The sequence below is a fragment of the Coturnix japonica genome, chromosome 24 (assembly GCF_054131305.1).
Source record: "Coturnix japonica strain WE chromosome 24, WE-NBRP24, whole genome shotgun sequence".
In the NCBI taxonomy this organism is placed as follows: domain Eukaryota; kingdom Metazoa; phylum Chordata; class Aves; order Galliformes; family Phasianidae; genus Coturnix; species Coturnix japonica.
This window is the reverse complement of record NC_140686.1, coordinates 8,410,507-8,428,359: the sequence shown is the minus strand read 5'-3', so window position 1 is coordinate 8,428,359 and position 17,853 is coordinate 8,410,507. Positions and strand designations below refer to the sequence as shown.

General features: G+C 54.6%; 3 protein-coding genes across 10 annotated transcripts; 1 reads left to right on the top strand and 2 right to left on the bottom strand.

Annotated features, from left to right (window-relative positions):
- Positions 1-94: 94 nt before the first annotated feature.
- On the bottom strand, positions 95-4,451 carry LOC107325038 (1-acyl-sn-glycerol-3-phosphate acyltransferase alpha-like). Of its 2 annotated transcripts, XM_015885520.3 has the most exons (6): positions 3,422-4,451; positions 1,868-2,001; positions 1,523-1,698; positions 1,316-1,411; positions 1,043-1,115; positions 95-882 (listed from the first exon to the last, which is right to left on the bottom strand). In XM_015885520.3, the coding sequence occupies exons 1-6, from the start codon at positions 3,601-3,603 to the stop codon at positions 650-652; spliced, it is 894 nt and encodes a 297-aa protein (XP_015741006.1). In that variant the 5' UTR covers positions 3,604-4,451; the 3' UTR covers positions 95-649. The 2 variants fall into 2 exon arrangements, with proteins under 2 accessions (XP_015741006.1, XP_085379683.1); XM_085523557.1 differs by lacking the exon at positions 1,868-2,001 and having other exon boundaries at positions 3,422-3,550.
- A 91-nt stretch (positions 4,452-4,542) lies between these two features.
- Positions 4,543-6,712, bottom strand: PRR29 (proline rich 29). 3 transcript variants are annotated; one of them, XM_015885527.2, is made up of 6 exons: positions 6,538-6,712; positions 6,172-6,268; positions 5,447-5,562; positions 5,155-5,309; positions 4,997-5,064; positions 4,543-4,874 (listed from the first exon to the last, which is right to left on the bottom strand). In XM_015885527.2, the coding sequence occupies exons 1-6, from the start codon at positions 6,682-6,684 to the stop codon at positions 4,843-4,845; spliced, it is 615 nt and encodes a 204-aa protein (XP_015741013.2). In that variant the 5' UTR covers positions 6,685-6,712; the 3' UTR covers positions 4,543-4,842. The 3 variants fall into 3 exon arrangements, with proteins under 3 accessions (XP_015741013.2, XP_015741012.2, XP_085379682.1); XM_015885526.3 differs by having other exon boundaries at positions 5,155-5,330; positions 6,538-6,709; XM_085523556.1 differs by lacking the exon at positions 6,172-6,268 and having other exon boundaries at positions 5,155-5,330; positions 6,538-6,709.
- Positions 6,713-9,573: 2,861 nt separating this feature from the next.
- Positions 9,574-17,362, top strand: LOC107325042 (vasoactive intestinal polypeptide receptor 1-like). 5 transcript variants are annotated; one of them, XM_085523555.1, is made up of 14 exons: positions 9,574-9,932; positions 10,999-11,113; positions 12,957-13,064; positions 13,496-13,605; positions 13,759-13,856; positions 13,993-14,125; positions 14,447-14,600; positions 14,835-14,895; positions 15,113-15,142; positions 15,255-15,346; positions 15,471-15,600; positions 16,165-16,206; positions 16,324-16,480; positions 17,104-17,362. In XM_085523555.1, the coding sequence occupies exons 1-10, from the start codon at positions 9,867-9,869 to the stop codon at positions 15,256-15,258; spliced, it is 879 nt and encodes a 292-aa protein (XP_085379681.1). In that variant the 5' UTR covers positions 9,574-9,866; the 3' UTR covers positions 15,259-15,346; positions 15,471-15,600; positions 16,165-16,206; positions 16,324-16,480; positions 17,104-17,362. The 5 variants fall into 5 exon arrangements, with proteins under 5 accessions (XP_085379681.1, XP_015741010.1, XP_032296812.1 ...); XM_015885524.3 differs by having other exon boundaries at positions 15,113-15,179; XM_032440921.2 differs by having other exon boundaries at positions 15,113-15,179; positions 16,165-16,480.
- Positions 17,363-17,853: the final 491 nt, after the last annotated feature.

Sequence of the window (17,853 nt, the reverse complement as noted above, 5' to 3'; positions counted from 1 at the left end):
GATGGGTTCAAGGCTCCAGGCAGCCAAACACAACCCATGGCAGAAGGCATGAAAAATCAGGTCCTCCCTGTGCCCTCTGCCACTGACCATCCCCATGTGACGGTTCCTGACCTGGAGAGCTCCAGCTCACCATTGCTAATAGTGTTACCCAGCAACTGCCCGTCATCTATCCACATGGACAGATGATTTCCACTGCTTTGCAGCATTTCTCCCAGACATTTCTGAGTAACAGCAATGATGAACCAAAGCACCGTGTATCTTTTTGCCCATGGTTTGCCCGTTATCTTCAGAGATGCTCCACATGCAGCATGGCCACCCCCACCTGCCCTCATCCCCCCAGGCTCAGGCATGGCACCGTGCACAAACACCAGCTGTGAAGTCTTTTATTGTTCACCTTCATCTCATCGCTCTGCACTGAGGAAGCTCTTCTAATGTGGGACTTTTCCCCTCCCCACATCCCTCCAGTCTCCACAGGCTCACCACACATTCTGGACCCCTCCTCATGGCTGGATGCATGAGGACAGCACGATCGGTAGGACCTTGTGCAACGAGCCCATGGGTGAACCACACCACAAGAGATGGAGAAGGGTGCAGCATGTTCTACCTGTCACCAGATACCCAACCTCCCTGGTGTCCCCTTAGGCTCTGCCTAATCACTGGTCCCAGTTGTGTCCTCGTCGTGCCACACGCCATCGGTCCCCTTGGTGGCCCCAGTGCTTGGGAGAAGAGGAAGCTCCGCAGGCCAATCCCTGCAGGGATTTGAGGACATCTCAGAGAAAACATCAACCATGGTTTTACGGACAGTTTCTGTCAGCTCCGGGACATCCTTTGGGCTCAGGCCACGGGTTTCTATCCTGGGGAGAACTCGGATGGTGAACGTCCCTGGAAATGGAGAGGAGAGGCCAGGGAGGTCAGGTCATCCCACCAGCATCCTTCACCACTGGATGCCTCCGTGCACATCAGTGTCCTTCATAAAGACCTCCAGCCCTCACTTGCTCCATCCCCACAACCTCAGCAAAAGGGCTTATTGTCCTCCACTTACCAGGGGTGAATTTCTTCTCCTTGGAGCTGAAGAAGTCCCAGTATGGAGAAATCACAATGGGGAAAATGGGAACCTGCAGGAGATGGAGGGTCATGCAGACCCCTCCCCAGTTAACACCAGTAGGGCTCCAGCTCCTGCCATGCCCCACGTCCCTGTCACCTCCCTGGGCTCTGCGGATCCCAGAAGACTCCAATGCCCGCATCCTCTTTGTCAAGGGCAGATGATGGAGAACGTTCTATGAGCAGGGTATGCCACCCCAACCTGATGCCTTACCTGAGCCTGCACAGCCAGGTGGAACGCCCCACGCTTGAAGGGCAGCATGGATCTGCTCTGGTTCCTGGTGCCTTCTGGGAATATCCACACTCGGAGCTGCACAGGACAGGGTGAGATGCAAGCACTGACCCCAGGACACCTCCCCACCGTGACACCCATGGTCCTCCCTGAGCCCTGTCTACCCCCAGCCCAGTTTCTCCTGCTCACGTTTTCACGCCGTATGGTCTCGGCCGTCTGGGAGATGACATCGATGGCATCTCCTGTCCTTTGGCGGTCGATGAAGATGATGCCACTGAGCCAGCAGGCCCAGCCCACAGTGCCCATGTACAGGAGCTCCTTCTTGGCGATGGGCACACAGCGCTTGGGGATGACCTCCACCATGCCTGGAGGATGGATGGGAAGGAAAGGATCAGCCCGTCCCTCACAGTTCTCATCACCAACCGCATCATGGAGTCCCAACCCTTTCCCTGCAGTGCACCCATAGCCCTGAGCTCTGCTCGACCCCAAAGGCTGCTCACGTGGTGATGAACCCCTCCCCTCCCCTGCACATACCCATGAGGTCAAGGGAAGCTTGGTGGTTGCAAACTATCACATAGGGCTCCTTGAGATTCAGGTGCTCGGCACCCAACACCTCTATCTTGATGCCATACAAGTGCTTGAGGGGCCGGATCGCAGCACAGAGGAGCCTAGGGCAGAGGGACACGTGTGGGGAGCAGATTGACACAGAGAGGTGGGAGGGGGTCATGACAAGAGCAGGGGAGGCAAGAACCAGCTCATCTTTGCTCATCAGAGCAACTCAGAATTGCTTCACTTGGCCTAAATTCATCAAGAGATGGAGGTTTTATCAGCTGGATGGGGAACGAGGAAGAGCCGCGTCACCATCCAGAAAGGCTTGGACAGGAAGCGTGACATTAGGAGAGCAGAGCTGATGAAGGGTGACGTTCAGTATGAGAATAACGAGAGGAATGGAGGGAGGATGGAGCAACGGGGATTGCAGCACCCATGCTGGAGATAAATACACTTTTGACGTTGAAATGGGGCACTTTCCAACTCATGGCAATGGAGAGCATCTGTGCCAAGGGTCTCAGATCCAGCAGTGAACGCTTCAAACCTAATGTGGAAAGGATGGTCAGGAAGAGCTCAGCACCAGGTGGGGAAGAGAAGAGGTTTGTGGCATGCCCCAAAGCCAGGTCTAATGGCAGGAACCAGCTCCAAGCCGGAGGCGTTGTGATTTGGAGGCTGAGGAGGAGGAGATGGGGCTGGGTGTGCTGTGACGGTGGGATGAGACAAGGCACTGTGAGTCACAGCTGCGTCATGACAGGGATTTCCACTGAGCCGGAAGCGTTTGCAAGGCTCAAAGCAAGAGGGAATACACGTGTGTGTGCATCATTCCTGCACGGAGAGAATGAGGGAGAATGGCTGCACGAGAGGACTGATAACACCAAACCTCTGACTGCAGTCCTGCCAATAGCTCCGGATCTGCCTGCACTGACACGTGATGGCTTGAGCTTAGAAATTCCACAGGCTCGTCTTTCATCCTGACACAATTACATCCCTCCACTATGCTATCATAGCCAGGAATTCAGCACCAGGGTTGCGTCAGCCCTGGAAGCAACTCGTGTTGCTCAGAGATGCTATCACGGCCACCACCACCCCCAGCTTAGCTGAGCAATGGGGCAGCACTGGGGCATCCTCTCTGGGACACTGAGCTGATGGCATCAGGAAATCCTGGAGTCCTGTTCTCAAAGTGGGATGCACTGACAGAGATGTGGGCATGCACGTATATCCTGATACTGAGTGCTGCAAACCCTTCCAGTCCCTCATTGTACCCAATGATGCAATGGCCAGTTTTCCCCTTTATGTTACTTGATCCAATGGGGACCAGCTAGCCCAGACCCAACTGTCTGCCCCACCATGGTGTGCCCATTGCTAACCATGGACATCACCACTACATCCCACCACAGCATGCAGATGCACCACATGAACTCATGGCAGCTCCAGGGCTCAACCTGCAGTCCTGGCTGTGGATACAACCACAAAACCCCATCACCACCAAACCCCAGATGCCTCCATGCTGGAAGCAATAAACCCCCAATCCATACTCACTTCATATTCTCCACGCAGCGTCCCCGAATTGCAGCGAAGGGGGAGAGGAGAGTCGCCATGGCCAAGACCCAGAGGTTGAAGAAAGTCACTTTGCAGAAGTAGTGGAAGGTGGCACAGTATCGGTAAAGCAGCACGGGGAGGATGAGGAGGAGCAGCAGCCCGTGGAGAAGGGCCACGTCCATTGTGCTATGTGGGGTGTGGGGATGTTGGGGAGCTCAGCCTGCGTCCCCAGAGCTGGGGTGGAGAGTAGGGTTGCCGGGAGCAGGGCAGGTGAAGCCGGTGGATCAGCAGAGTGTTGTGTGGGCGTTCGGGGCTGGTCCAGGGAAGGAGCTGCCCCATACAGAGGCTTGTAGGGCTGGCAGGCAGGCACAGCAGGTGAGGGTGGAGAGAAGGGGTGAGTCAACGCCAGAGACCCTGGGTCACCTGAGGAGTCACAGCTGATACGCATCCTGCTGGGCCATGAAGCACTGCAATGGTTTTTCACCAACACCTCTTACCTGGGAGGGGTGTGTGGGGGAATCACAGCCCCACTGCCTCATCCATGCACTCTCACCCAGACCCACTGGTTCCTTTGGCCCTTGGGTCACAGCCAGCATCCCAGCTGCTCTCTGACAGTGATGAACCTTCAGCAGAACTGCCCTACTCCACGTCCTCCAGAGCCCCTTCCCCCATCCCTCCTCCCCACTTATGGTAACCCTGGTTTTGTGCCCTGGCCATGGGTTATTTCTGTGCTGCTCAACCCGGTGTCACCCAGAGAGGGCTCCAGGGCTCACTTCCACTGCCTGTGTCGCAATCCCCATTGCACTATCCTCCCTCCCTTCCTCTTATTATTCCCATATTCAAGATTGGGACATCCCCCGGTGACTCCTCTCTTCCTCCTCATTTTGTCTGTATGGATACACAAAGCGTTGCACATTGGCATAGTTTCACCCCACACTCAGCTCAGCTTTTGGATGGTCTCCATTACATCTCCCATTTGCACCCACAGCCCCCATGGGCACCTCATAGACCCCATGGGCACCCCAATGAACACACAGCCCCCCTCCCTCACCGCCTTTGCTTGGAGGAAGCCTCACATTCAGGCTCAGGGCCAGCGGCCTGGATTAATGACAGATGCTTAATTAGTGTCAGCAGGGTGCTTTCTTAACAAAGCAAATTAATTACAGGCAATGTGCTGCATTGAGAGCTGGAGGGACTGGTGGAGATTGGGGACACCTGGCTTTGCACGACCCCACCCCATACACCAAACTTATGCATCCGTGCACCAAAGCAATAACATATCCACACCCCCAGAATAGCACATTTTGCCAGGTACATCACCTCCCTCCCCAAAACTGCGGGTACCATGGGGCACCCTGCAAGATCTCCTGGGTTGGAGGATGAGGATGTGCAGGAGGAGCCCCCTTTGGGCTGCAGGGTGCTCAGAGCCGCTCCTCCAACATGTCATAGTACTCTGTAGGGGGAAAGCACGGACTGAGGTTGGATAGAGGGAGTGGGGAGGGCTCAGCCTTAAGCTGGACATGTAGGGAGGTCTGTGCATCACCTCCTGATGAAGACACAGGGAAAAGGTCATACCTGATGCTGGTGGGACGCTGGCACCGACGGTCCCTGTAGCACTGGGGGGTGGAGGAGGTGGCACAGGGCTGATGGAGAGGGATGAGGACAGGAGTGAGTGCCTGCCTGGTGTTGTCCCATGTCCCACTGGTTGTGCAAGAGCTCCCCTTGCTACTCACACATCCCTGTTCTCTGTGGCTGTGCCCAGGTGCCGCACGGCTGCTGGCCCCATAGCCTGGTACTGGAGTGGCCAGGCCCAAAGGGGAGCAGAACTGGGATAAGGGATGTAGTGGTGGTGGAACACCATGGCCTCCTCTTCCTCCTCCTCTCCAGGCTGCAAAGGCACAGCAAGTGTCTATGAGGAGGAACAGAATCAGATACACTCCACGCTGGGGGTCAAACTGACCCAAACAGCTCTAAAACCCCAGGGAGATCAGAAGGCAGAAGGCACCTCTGGGTCCCACCCCATACCTGGGCAGTGGCTGGAGATGGCCCATACCCAAAGGACACCATTGCTGACACTGCCAGGCTGTTCATCACCACCTGGTGCATTTGGGAGTTCTGAATCATCATCAGCTCCAATAAATCTGCCGGGGAGCAAAGGGTCTCTGCGTCAGAGAGGGATTAGAGCGAGGGGAAGGGATGAGTGGTGCGGATGCATCCCTTAGGATAGCACCAAGGTTTGTCCTTATGCCAAGCACTGGGAGCCAACCCAGCCCCACATCCCAATTTGGAAGCCCTAGGTGGCATTTAAGAATTATTTTGCTCGGGTAAATCTTTAAAATAGAGATCATTTTGCCTTTCCCAATTGGCAAATGGGATTAAACATCTGGTCCGGCTGCTCACAAAAGGTGATTAGTGGGGCTGGAGTCTGTAGACTTTCCGCCCATTTGGAGGATTGCTGCAGTCCTGGCAGCACACAGGGCTTGGCAAAGCTTCCTTGGTGCATCCCCATTAAGACACCCCCATTAAGACATCCTCATTAAGACATCTCAATTAAAACACCCCCATTAAAACAACCCCATCTGCTGCAGGCACGAAATCCCCCCCTCCAAGTGCCTGCAAAGCCATTGGTGGGTGGTCCCCAGGACCCCACTGGTTTTGTATGTGAGTGATGTGGATCTCGCCCTTCAGTCCCTGTGTTTGGAGGCAGGAAGACACGAGGATGGTTTCACTGTAGGGCTGTGGTCACGCACCTCCCCGTAGCTGTGGGGGTCCTGTGGGATGGGCTGTGGCCATGGGAAGCTGCTGGATGATGGTCAGTGGCTGCGGGGACACCAACACAGGTGGGAGCTGAAAGAGAGGAGGGGGAGAAAAGCCCCAAGGATGGGGGTCTGGAGGAGGGGGCAGCTCACACCAGGCCCCTCTTGCCAAGGGGTGTCCCTATGCACACACACAGCCCCATGGAACCTGCTCAGGGTTATGCACGGAGCATTTACACCTTGCAAAAAGCAGATTGCAAACCAAACCCCACCACCCACCCCAAACCCTGACCCCATCCCCTCACCTCCCACCCACCCCATTTATCCCCAACATCCCCTGGGCTGCTCCTTGGGGCTCACCCTATGTGGGATGACATAGGTTCCTTCTGCAGGGTCCCCCCATACCCTGCTGGCATTCCCTGCTGCCCCAGGCTCCATGGCTGGATGAGCAGCAATACACCTGCAGCTCCTGCTCATTGCTATAGCTGCTGGGGGCAAACAAACCATCCCAGTGGGTTGGGCTGCTCGAGGTGCAATCCCAGGTTGCTTCTCCTTGCTTATGTCCCCAGGACACCCCACCCACAAAAGGGGTGGCACTAAGGGGTGGTTTGTGCCCCCTTAAAGGTGTTTCTGTCTCTGCAGGGCACTGGTGCTGTGTGTTCTTCCCAGCCCTGTGCCCTGGTCCCAGTGTTTGGGGTGCTCTGATGCCAGGACCTGGCCCCACCATGGACACACCAGCAGCATCCCATGGCTTTGGCCATGTGGTTTTGGGGGTCTTCCCTAAAATCCCACAGCCCCATGGTCTTCCTCGGGGCCACCCAATGTGGGTGGGGGGAGACAGCTCTGATCCCTGGGTGGGTGATAGAGAAAAGCCACCCAGAGGGTGGGGATGGGGGCTGTATGAGTTCACATGCACCTGGATTGCTGACTGGGGTGTGTTGAAAGGTCCCACTGAAAGCTGACAGAGGCAGCAGTGTGTCCCCATGGGGCTGGGTGTCACCTGCATCTGGGACAGGTTTCTATGTGGGAGCACTTGGAGGGATGTGGGGAAGGGGTTTAGCACCCTGTGGCCATGGGGTCTTCAGTGATGGAAGATGAAGGTCCACCTGCCCCATGGATGTCCCATAGCCCTCCAACATGTGTGTGTCCATGCAGCTGTGGGGTCTCCATGGATGGAGGATGAAGACCTGCCCACCCTACAGCTGGCCACTCTGACCCCATCCATGACCAAGGCATGGTGCAATAGGGGCAATTGCTCAGGCACTACTTTGGACTTGGTCCCCATGGATGGCCATAAGTCCTCTAGCATTCAAACCCACTGCAATGGAATATTTTCCCCATCCTCCCGCTGTCCTCTGGTATCTTTCCTCTGCCCCCGTGAGCTCTTCCACTGCCCTTCCATCTGATCATCTCATCAGCATTCAACCCAAAGCTCTCACTGTCCCCTAGCACTGATCTGGGAACATTTCCTTCAGCCCAGAGCCAGCTCAGCTCATGAAGTGGGAACAGAACCTATCAAAGCCCCCAAACCAGAGACACCTCCATATGGCAGGAGCAAAGTCAGCTGCTAAGACTCCAGCCCTTGGCTCTACAGGGGCTATTTTCCACTTGATTACACTTTACTCCATGTTCCTAATTTCTCCAAGCCCCCTCTGGATTGTTTCACTGCCTTTTGTTACAGCTCCCAAATCCCCATTATTTGCACATTTGATTACTGTGCTGATTACCCCTTGCTTCTGGCAGAGCCCCGCGTGCTCTGAGCGCAGCCTGCGTGTCCATCGTGCCAGCGCTCATCTTGTTCTTGTCTGCAAGAAGGACTCGAGCCCTGCAGCAAACCTTTTGCCATGGTGGGACAAGGGGATACAGTGGGAATTCCCTAAGACCTCCCATAGCATCCCAGTCCCCTTTGAGGGTGTTGTTGAGCCAAACCCAGTGTCAACCCACTGTAGGTCCATTGCAACTCCCAGCCCCAATGCATCTCAACACAAAGCAGAAGCTGGGGCTCAGCCTTGGGCATTTATTGGGGAACAACTGGGATTTCTTGCACTATAAAACCAAACCTTCACCTTACATCAAGCCCACAGCCCAGACCTCAGCCCCATCTGTGGCTTAGGGTGGGCTCCACCTGCAGCTCTGCTTTGGGCCGTGGTCTTGTATGGGCCCCACAAAGTCCCTCATCACATCCTATCCAGAGAGACCCCAAAACACAGACAGCAGGGGTGTGAAGCCCTCTGGTCCCATGGCAGTCTCACACTGGTCCCAAGGTTGTCCCATGGCAGTCCTATGGCAGTCCCATGGTGATCCAGTGCTGGCCATGCACGGCACTGCTGCATCACCAAAGCACAGGAGCTGATTTCCCATTGATCAAAGCCAATCACCTCTCAAACTGGATGCCACAAGGTGGCACCAGAGAAGTCTGTTCTATGGGGACACATGGGTGTCTTGGGGACCCCCACCCCCCAAGTTCCCCTCTATCCCACTCTGCCAGCACAGCATGGGCTTATTTGCACCCAGAACCATTTAATTTGCTTTCAGTGCCCCCCCACCCCCACCCCCCATTGCTTGTTTCCATGCTGTTGGAGAATTAAATGATTGAAATTGGATGTTTGCATTTCACTGGAAACTGAGATGTTAATGAGGCTGTCCGGGTCCCGGAGGCTCTTTGTGTCAATAGAACTGTGGGATCAGAGCTGTGCCTGCAAGAGCAGCATCGGTCACTCCTAATAGCACCAACCAAATGGCTTTAAATATTAAGGACCTGGTTGCTTTCTTTGCATTTTTAGCAGTATTTCTGTTACTCCTCTGAACTGCATTGGGTGCTTTGTACAACCCATTCTGCTCTGGTTTGGCACTCATTACCATCAGCTGAGATTACAGTGCACCTCTATGGGGTTTCTGGAGGACGAGGCAGCCCATCAAAGGGCTTTGATCTCACACAGATGGGGCAGAGTTTGGGTCATCCTGCCTGCCATACAACCAGCCCTTCTGTGTTAGCAGGGGCAATTGGAAAGGGAATTTGGGGTGCCCCTGCATGACAAGGACTTCCAGGACCACCCCTGTTCTGTGTGCATGCATGAGTCAGGCCATGTGTTGCCCAGCATCACAGCATCACAGCATCCCCTTTGGGATCCCCACCTTCCTTACCCCCCTCTGCATCATCCCTGCCTGCCCCTCGCTTCTCACACCCTTTGGATATTGGGTTTCCAGCTTAGCAGCATCCAAGCAGCAAGCAAAAGGACTCTGCATCCCCACTGTGCATGTCCACCTTTGGGGGGGGAGAGGGAGGAAAGACCCCAAAGGGCGCCGATAATGGGGTGGTGGGCAGTGCCAGGCCGGGTGAGCTGTGTGTTCAGCCCTGTGTATGGGGAGGGGGGGCGGGGGGCGGAGTCTGCACATCGCCTGGGCTGTGACATTCGGTCTGTCTGAGAGACGGAGCTGTGGGAAGAGCAGGGATAGAGGGGGGTGGGGAGCACGGGGGGAGGGTCAGGGACACTCTAAGGGTCTGAGCATCCGCAACGAGAAAGTGATTTGGAGGGAAGTGGGGGAAGAACAGGGCTGGGACTGAGAAGGGTGAGGGGAGCAGGGTTACTCCTGGAGCCGGGACCCCATGCCCAGGTCAATGCGGGAGGAGCGGGGCCATCCCCAGCCCATTGGGGACTGAGGGGGGTGTAACGGGGCTGCCTCCCACCATGGGATGCCCAAGGCTGAACTCCGGCTCCTGCGTGCTGCTGCTGCTCATGCTGCCAGTGCTGCAGGTAAGTGTGACCCCAGGGGGGACGTTGTGGGGGGACAGGGGGTGGTTGGTGGTCCCTACCTGTGGCAATGGAGAGTGTAGCAGCCACAGTCCTGGTGGGGTGAGCCCATGGGCTCAGGGGTCCCATGCACGTCCATCCCACCCCAGGGCTGTGACACCAGCTCAGTATGGGACGAGGTGCTTCAGTGTCCTTGGGGAGGAAAACTCTACAGAGTGCTGTGGGGTGGCAACAGTGCTGCTGTGTGTGTGTGTTGGTGATGTGGGGGTTTGGGAGAGGGGACTGGGGGAGGAAGGGAGGGAAAGGGAAAGAAAGGGAAAGGGAAAAAGGGAAGGGAAAAAGGGAAGGGAAGGGAAGGGAAGGGAAGGGAAGGGAAGGGAAGGGAAGGGAAGGGAAGGGAAGGGAAGGGAAGGGAAGGGAAGGGAAGGGAAAGGAAGGGAAAGGAAGGGAAAGGAAGGGAAAGGAAGGGAAAGGGAAAAGGGAAAAGGGAAGGGAAAGGAGGGGAAAAAGGGAAGGGAAAGGAAGGGAAAAAGGGAAGGGAAAGGAAGGGAAAAAGGGAAGGGAAAAAGGGAAGGGAAGGGAAGGGAAGGGAAGGGAAGGGAAAAAGGAAGGGAAGGGAAGGGAAAAAGGAAGGGAAGGGAAGGGAAGGGAAGGGAAGGGAAGGGAAGGGAAGGGAAGGGAAGGGAAGGGAAGGGAAGGGAAGGGAAGGGAAGGGAAGGGAAGGGAAGGGAAGGGAAGGGGGAGAAACTGAGGCACGGTGGTGGATTGGCTCCAAAGGTGCATTTGGGTTTGAGGAGCGCTCATCATTTCAGGGTTCAGTGAGGATGGGCCACGTCTCAGTAGGTCTCCATCTCTCATTGCGGTTCTGCGGGTGGGGCCTGCCCTTCTGTTTTTGCCGCCTGTGTGGTGCCCTGAAGCTTTTAGGAGGGAATTAGAGTTAATTGCGGTTCTTGATGATGTGTACAAAGCAAACAGCTGAAAGCTGGGGAAATGTCAGGGCTGGGCTGTGGGCAGCTGCTATTAAATGGGGTGGTTTGGGCTGGGGTCACCCCATGCATCCCCCTGTCAGGTGAGAGCGACGCATCCCGACTGCTCCATCATCCTCTACTTCCAAGAGCGAGAGAATGAGTGCCTGGAGGCCATCAGGAGTGAGAGCCAAACACAGCCCCCCAATGGGCAGCGAGGTGAGAACCCCCACATGCGTGGATAGAGGGTTTGCTGTGAAAGAGGGTTTGCTGGTGGTGGTCAGTGGTGATGGGGTGGCAGCATCCTTGGAGAGCATAAGGAAGAAGGGAGAGGGGATTGAGACCTGTGGGACTACAGTGTGCAAACAGCCATCGGGGATGAGAACCTCATAGTTATGGCATGTGGTCCTAACCCTAACCCTAACCCTAACCCTGCCATGCAGGGCACTGTGCCCCCATCTGCCCCTTCCTCACCACCATTGCACAGCACACGTCACCCCTTTCCCTTCCCTAATTCACTCAGTTTTAACACAGAACACGTTCTGAGCAACTCATTTTTTACATATCCGGGACTTTTAAGCAGATTAACTAATTGGAAATATGGGGAGTGGGGGGGGGAAGTAATGATAATAATAATAAATTAACCACTTTTAAAGTGCTGCTTTTGGACATTTTGTTTAACCACGTTCAATTTCCATCCCCCGACGCAGCTCGCCTCAAATCCTGGGTAAAAATTATCACCCAGTGAATAAGAAATGAGTCATTCAGTGGGTCTCAGATAATGCGAATGTAGAAATGAAGCACCTCAATAAATGCACGTTAAGGTTGCATAATTGTACAAGTAAGAGTGCAGGGATAAAGTGCGTCCTGCTTAGCACAGGAAAGCCACATTGGTTGGAAATGGTCCGTTCTGCAGCCAGGGGAAGGAAAATAACCAAGAGGCACAAATGTATAATTAAAGTCAGTGTTTTATCATGAGATTCCTGCTCTGGAAGTCTGCTGTGAGCTGTTTGGATGGAGATAACCATATATATAGAGATATATAGAGAGGTGTCCAGGTACCACGGAGAGCAGACAGAAATAGGGCACCAACCAACAACCTCTGCCTATGGTGAGCCCATGGGAATGCTGAGAAGAATCCCATCAGAAAACAGGAAACGCTCCTTTCCTCTTCACTTCTTCTGCTTGGGGAGGTCATTCCTATTTCACACAATGATAAGTGAGGTGGGATTTTGAGTTGCAGCAGCTCAGGAGAGAGAAACTGAGTGGGTAGAGGAACCTCCCCATCCCAAGGACTTTATTCCCTGACCGGCCTAACAGGAGATGGATGCACTTACAGGACAACTCACTGATGTATCCAGGTGCTCCCCCAAAATAAAGCAACCCCTTGCATTAACAATCCCATGCTCCATTCTCCTGCAGAAGTGCAGACATCCCTCAGTGCTGCAAGGCCAGCCCTGCAGATCTCTCCATCCTGGCTGGATACCTTGTAGAATTCAGAGGAAACTAATTAGATGTGTCTGAGCCCACACTCCTTGGCTGGGAATAGAAGTGGCTCCAGGTTAATAATGTATACCTGCAAGGTTAATCACATCCGTGTGTGAGAAGAGCTGTCCTGGATGTGTGATGTCTGGGTCTCGCCTGCTCGTTTCCAAGGCAATTTGGGAGTCATTGAAACACTGACGTGGGGCAGGAGAGAGGAGAGAAGTGTGGATAATTGCTCTCCAGCTAAACTCTCATGGTGCTTATTGCTTTCTTCTTCCAGGGCGATGTCCCCAAGCTGTGTCTGCTCTTTGCATGTCCCCATCCTCCCCTCTCTCTGTTTTGTCCCCTCCTCGGTCTTTGTGGAAGATCTTTGCAGGTTCTTAGAGGATGGAGCGTCTCTGCTGGCCACACTGCTCCTGGTCGATGGGAGATGACCAAGTTCATCCCACATAGACAGAAAACTGCTGGCTCCTCCTGATCCCCCGGATCCCCCCATCACCTTCCATTAAAACAGGACTCTTGGAGGTGGCACTTTGGTGGCCACATCCTCAGATCATCCCATCCTGTCTCTCCATAGGCTGCCGGACAGCGTGGGATGGAGTGAGCTGCTGGCCAGCCATGCCTGTGGGTCAGTCCTACGCTGTTGCTTGTCCTGATGTCCCCCACATCTTCAAGAAGTCCCAAGGTGCAGAGATATGAATGTGGGTGCTCATCCTGTAACATCCCAACCCTTGGTCCCACTGCTCCAACCCCTCCAAAACCTCATGGCATACCACAACACAAGGGATGGGTGGATGGGATGATGACTATCAGGAACATCCCCAAGCCCTCTTGCCACCCAGAGGATGCTCTCCCTCTTGAGCAGAGTGCTTACCTTCCCCAATTGGGTGGCAGCAGGGCAGTCCCCAACCCCATTTCTCCAACAGTAGACACAACTGCTGCCCTGGTTGGCACAGCACATAGGGATGGGTTGTGCCATGGTGCTCCCATGGTGCCCACCAAGCTCCTGGCTGGGTGTCAGCATTTGGGCACCATCACAATGTTGGTTGTACAAGTGGACATTCTGGGGATGCTGATGGAGAAGCTGAGACCAGCACGTGGCTCTTCTCCCTGCAGTGCTGATCCACAGGAACTGCACTGAGGTGGGATGGAGTCCCCCCAGCCCACCCTACTACAGCGCCTGTGAGCTGGAGCCTGTTGGGAGCAGCAACAACACTGAGGCCAAGGCAAGTGGGTGCCTCCGGGTCTACCAGGGGCCTCATCCTTGGTGCTTAGTACATCCAGAGCTTGGCTGGGTGATGGAACAAACCTAGAGCAACCCGATGCGGATGGAGTTCCCAACACATACCGCCTCCTTTAGCTGGTATTTTTCCTTCCAGAGAGGTTACTTCATCACCATGAAGGTGCTCTACACCTGCGGCTACTCCACATCCTTGGCAGCCCTGTTCATGGCCATTGGAATCTTCTCCTGCTTCAGGTAAGGCTGGAGGACAACCCATGAGCAGAGTTGGGAGATGTCCAGATCCTCCCTCCCAGAGATGCCCCATGGATGACTTAAAACCCTCCAACTTCCCTTTCTCCCCATGGACATAGCATGTCTCTTCCATCCATAGGAAGCTGCACTGTACCAGGAACTCCATCCACATCCACTTCTTCACCTCCTTCATCCTACGTGGGGCTTCTGTGCTCATCAAGGACGCCGTCCTCTTCTCTGATGAGTCTGTTGACCACTGCACCATGTCAACGGTGAGGTCCAGAGCAGCAGACATAATAAATAAGAAACAAAAATAAGAAACATAGAAGCAGTGAATACAGAGTCATAGAATCATAGAATGGTTGGGTTGGAAAGGACCTCACAGATCACCTCTTTCCAACCTCTCTGTCATGGGCAGGGTAACTAACCACTAGATCAAAAATATCTTCAAAACAGGCTTGGGTAGACATCAGGAGGTTCACAACAGCATCTCTCTTCATAGGCTTGTCTGTAGACACAGTGTTCTTGCCCTCAGAGTTCTCTCTGTTTGGGTCTCAGCACCACTGAACCTTTCCTCTTCCTCATCCTCACAGGTGAAGTGCAAAGCATCCATTGCCTTTGTGCAGTACTCAGTGTTGGCCAACTTCTTCTGGCTGCTGGTGGAGGGCATGTACCTGCAGACCCTGCTGCTGCTCACCTTCACCTCTGACCGGAGCTACATCTGGTGGTATATCCTCATTGGATGGGGTGAGCCTTGGGATCTCAACCCCTCCAGGGGCTCCCAGAGTCCACCCCAGGAGCTGGGTTAGATGTAGGAATGGACCAAGAGGTGACACATCACCATCGGTGGCCGTCATCCCTTTCAAAGTCCTGGAAAAACTGTCACCCTGCTGTTATCTCCAGAGCCTCAGGATGTGGGGTTGTGGATAAGGGTTGGAGGGAGGTGCCAGAGCCATGGGGTGACACTGTGTCCCTATACAGGTGTCCCCGTGTTGACGGTGTGTGTGTGGGTGTTCACCAGGCTGCAGTACGACGACCATGGGTAAGGGCAGCCTCCTCCCCTCTTCCTCTTGCCCACGTGCCCCCTATGCAAGCCAAGGGGACAGCCCACTTGCTAGGGAAGCTCAAGATGGGAGGAATGAGGCAATGATTTATTTTAATGCTGTGTCTATTTTCTGGTGGGGCCTAAAGACCCCTGTGCAAACAGGACAGGAGAATGAGACCTGAGCTAAAAACAGGTTTGTTCTCCTCTCCCACAGGTGCTGGGATGACTACAGCAGCCCCTACTGGTGGGTGATCAAGGCTCCCATCCTCCTGGCCATATTTGTGAGCACGTCCCCACCCCAAGCATCCCATTGTGGGACCCCATTCGTGCAGGGCTGAGACAAGCTTCCATGGCAGGTGAACTTCCTCATCTTCCTCAACGTCACCAGGATGTTGGCACAGAAGATCCGATCCCCAGACATCAGCAAGAACCACAAGCAGCAATACATGTGAGGGCAACTGGGTTGTTGGGGGGATACAGGGCTCTTTGGAGGAGCACAAAGGAGGACCCAGGGCCACCAAGATCCCCAAAATCATTGAACTCCAGCCCTGCTGATGTTGTTCTCCCCACAGGAGGCTGACCAAGTCCACGCTGCTCCTCATCCCCCTCTTTGGGGTGCACTACGTGGTGTTCGCACTCTTCCCTGAGCACATCGGGGTGGACGCCCGGCTGTACTTTGAGCTGGTCCTCGGTTCCTACCAGGTGCAGATGTGGGGTGATGGGAAGTGATGGGAAGCTGAAATCCCACCCCATCCCACCATATGCTTTCCCAGCCCCATCCCTTGCCATCCCCACTCTTTCCCATACCATCCTTTCCCATCCTCATCCCTTCTATCCCATCCCATCACTCCCTATCCCATCCCTTCCCATATCATACCATCCTACCCTATTATATCCTTTCCTATCCCATCCCAATCCCTTCCTAACCCACTCCATCCTATTCTCACCCCACCCATTCCATCCCTATCTCCATTTCCATCCCTAAGCTTTCCTATACCAGCTCCATACCTTCCTATTCCTATCCCTTCCCACCTCCATCCCATCCCCTCCCTTCTTAACCCTATCCTATCCTATCCTATCCTATCCTATCCTATCCTATCCTATCCTATCCTATCCTATCCTATCCTATCCTATCTCTTCCTAACGTATTCCATCCCTATCCTGTCCCTATCTCCATCCCTTCTTACCCCATCCCATCCCACCCCACGGAGTAGGGTGCCCCTTTTTTGGGTAAAATTTGCTGTTTCTGACTATTTCTTTTTCCAGGGTTTCCTGGTGGCTCTGCTCTATTGCTTCCTGAATGGGGAGGTGGGCATCCAACACACAAGGGACCCCCCTCACTGGCACCCAAGCCCCTCATGGAGCAGTGCAGCTCCCACCCCATGGGTGCCCCAACTGCCAGCACCAATCCTGGTGTCACTTCAGGTCCAGGCTGAGATCAAGAGAAACTGGGGCAAGTGGCAGACATCCATGGAGAGCAACGTCTTCAACATGGCAACCCAAGACTTCACGGCGTGATGAGGATGGCAGTCAGGGGACATTCCTCCCTAAGGATGGTGGCCATAGAAACAAAGGGGGATTTGTAGGTTCTGGCTCCTGCACCTTCAGTGCCTGGCTCTGCCTGTATGGTGTGGGGGCTTGGGATGGAGTGGGATGGGATTGGATGGGTTGGGATGGGTTTGGAGGGGGCTGGATGAAATGAGGTGGGATGGGATGGGATGGGATGGGATGGGATGGGGTGGGATGGGATGGGATGGGATGGGATGGGATGGGATGGGATGGGATGGGATGGGATGGGATGGGGTGGGGTGGGATGGGAAGGTATGAGATGGGATAGAATGGAGTGGGATGGGGTGGGGGTGGGATGGGATGGGGTGGGATGGGATGGGATGGGATGGGATAGGAAGGGGTAAGTTGGAATGGGATGGGATGAGATGAAGTGGTATTGGGTGGGATGGGATGGGATGGGATGGGATGGGATGGGATGGGATGGGATAGAATGGAGTGGTATGGGGTGCAGGTGGGATGGGATGCATATCCTGAGGCTTCAGCTGCCCATCTCCCCATATCTGCACCAGCTGAGAGCTGAGGACCAGCTTGAAGGACTCCTGCCATTTTTCATTTGGCACCAGATTCACAGCTGGGGTGACCTCAGCACCGGAGGGATCCACCAATGTTGTTTTTTTCCCCCTTCTTTTACATAAGAAATGCATTCCCTTATGAGAAGATGCCAACACAGCCCCCAGCAGCCAACCTGAGCGGGGAGAAGCCGCCACTGCAGCCCATTCTGCTCACAACACCCCATCTGCTGCCCTGGTTAGGAAGGCATCGGATGCCCCTTCCCAAACCTCTCCTGGCTTTGCTGAGCCACCTGATCTCAGCAGAGCTTCTCAGGCTTTCTAGGTTGTAATTTCTCCCCATGGCCAAGTGCCCTTCCTTAAATAAAACCCACAGATTGGCCTCATCCCAGGCGACCCGACCTCCTGACATCCCACCTGGTCTCACAAAGGGGCAGCAGAACCTGGACCCGATGTGGGGTGAGCTGGAGGATGCTCCATGAGCCCCCCCAATGGGTGCACAAATATCTCTGCTCGCTATGGAGGCTGGTTTGGGCGGGGAGAGGAGACCACAAACTGCACTGGGGATGGGGATGCTCAATGGGGATGTCACCATGGACGTAAAGCTTTGCAAGTCATTGGCTTTGCATTTATTTTCTGCTGGCAGTGAGGCTAAAGCTGTTATAATCCCCTGTTATAGGGCTTGCTTGGCATTCAATCCAATGCTTGCAAGGCAGCAGCTCGTGGTGGGCATGGGGGGCACACAGTGTGACACACAAAGCTCTGCTGCACCCCTACATGCACAGTGCCCTATAGCAGCCTATATGGGGCGGCATAGCCCCCTATGACCCTGAATCCATCACTCCCTGGAGATGCAGCCGGGGCGGTGTTTTGCCTT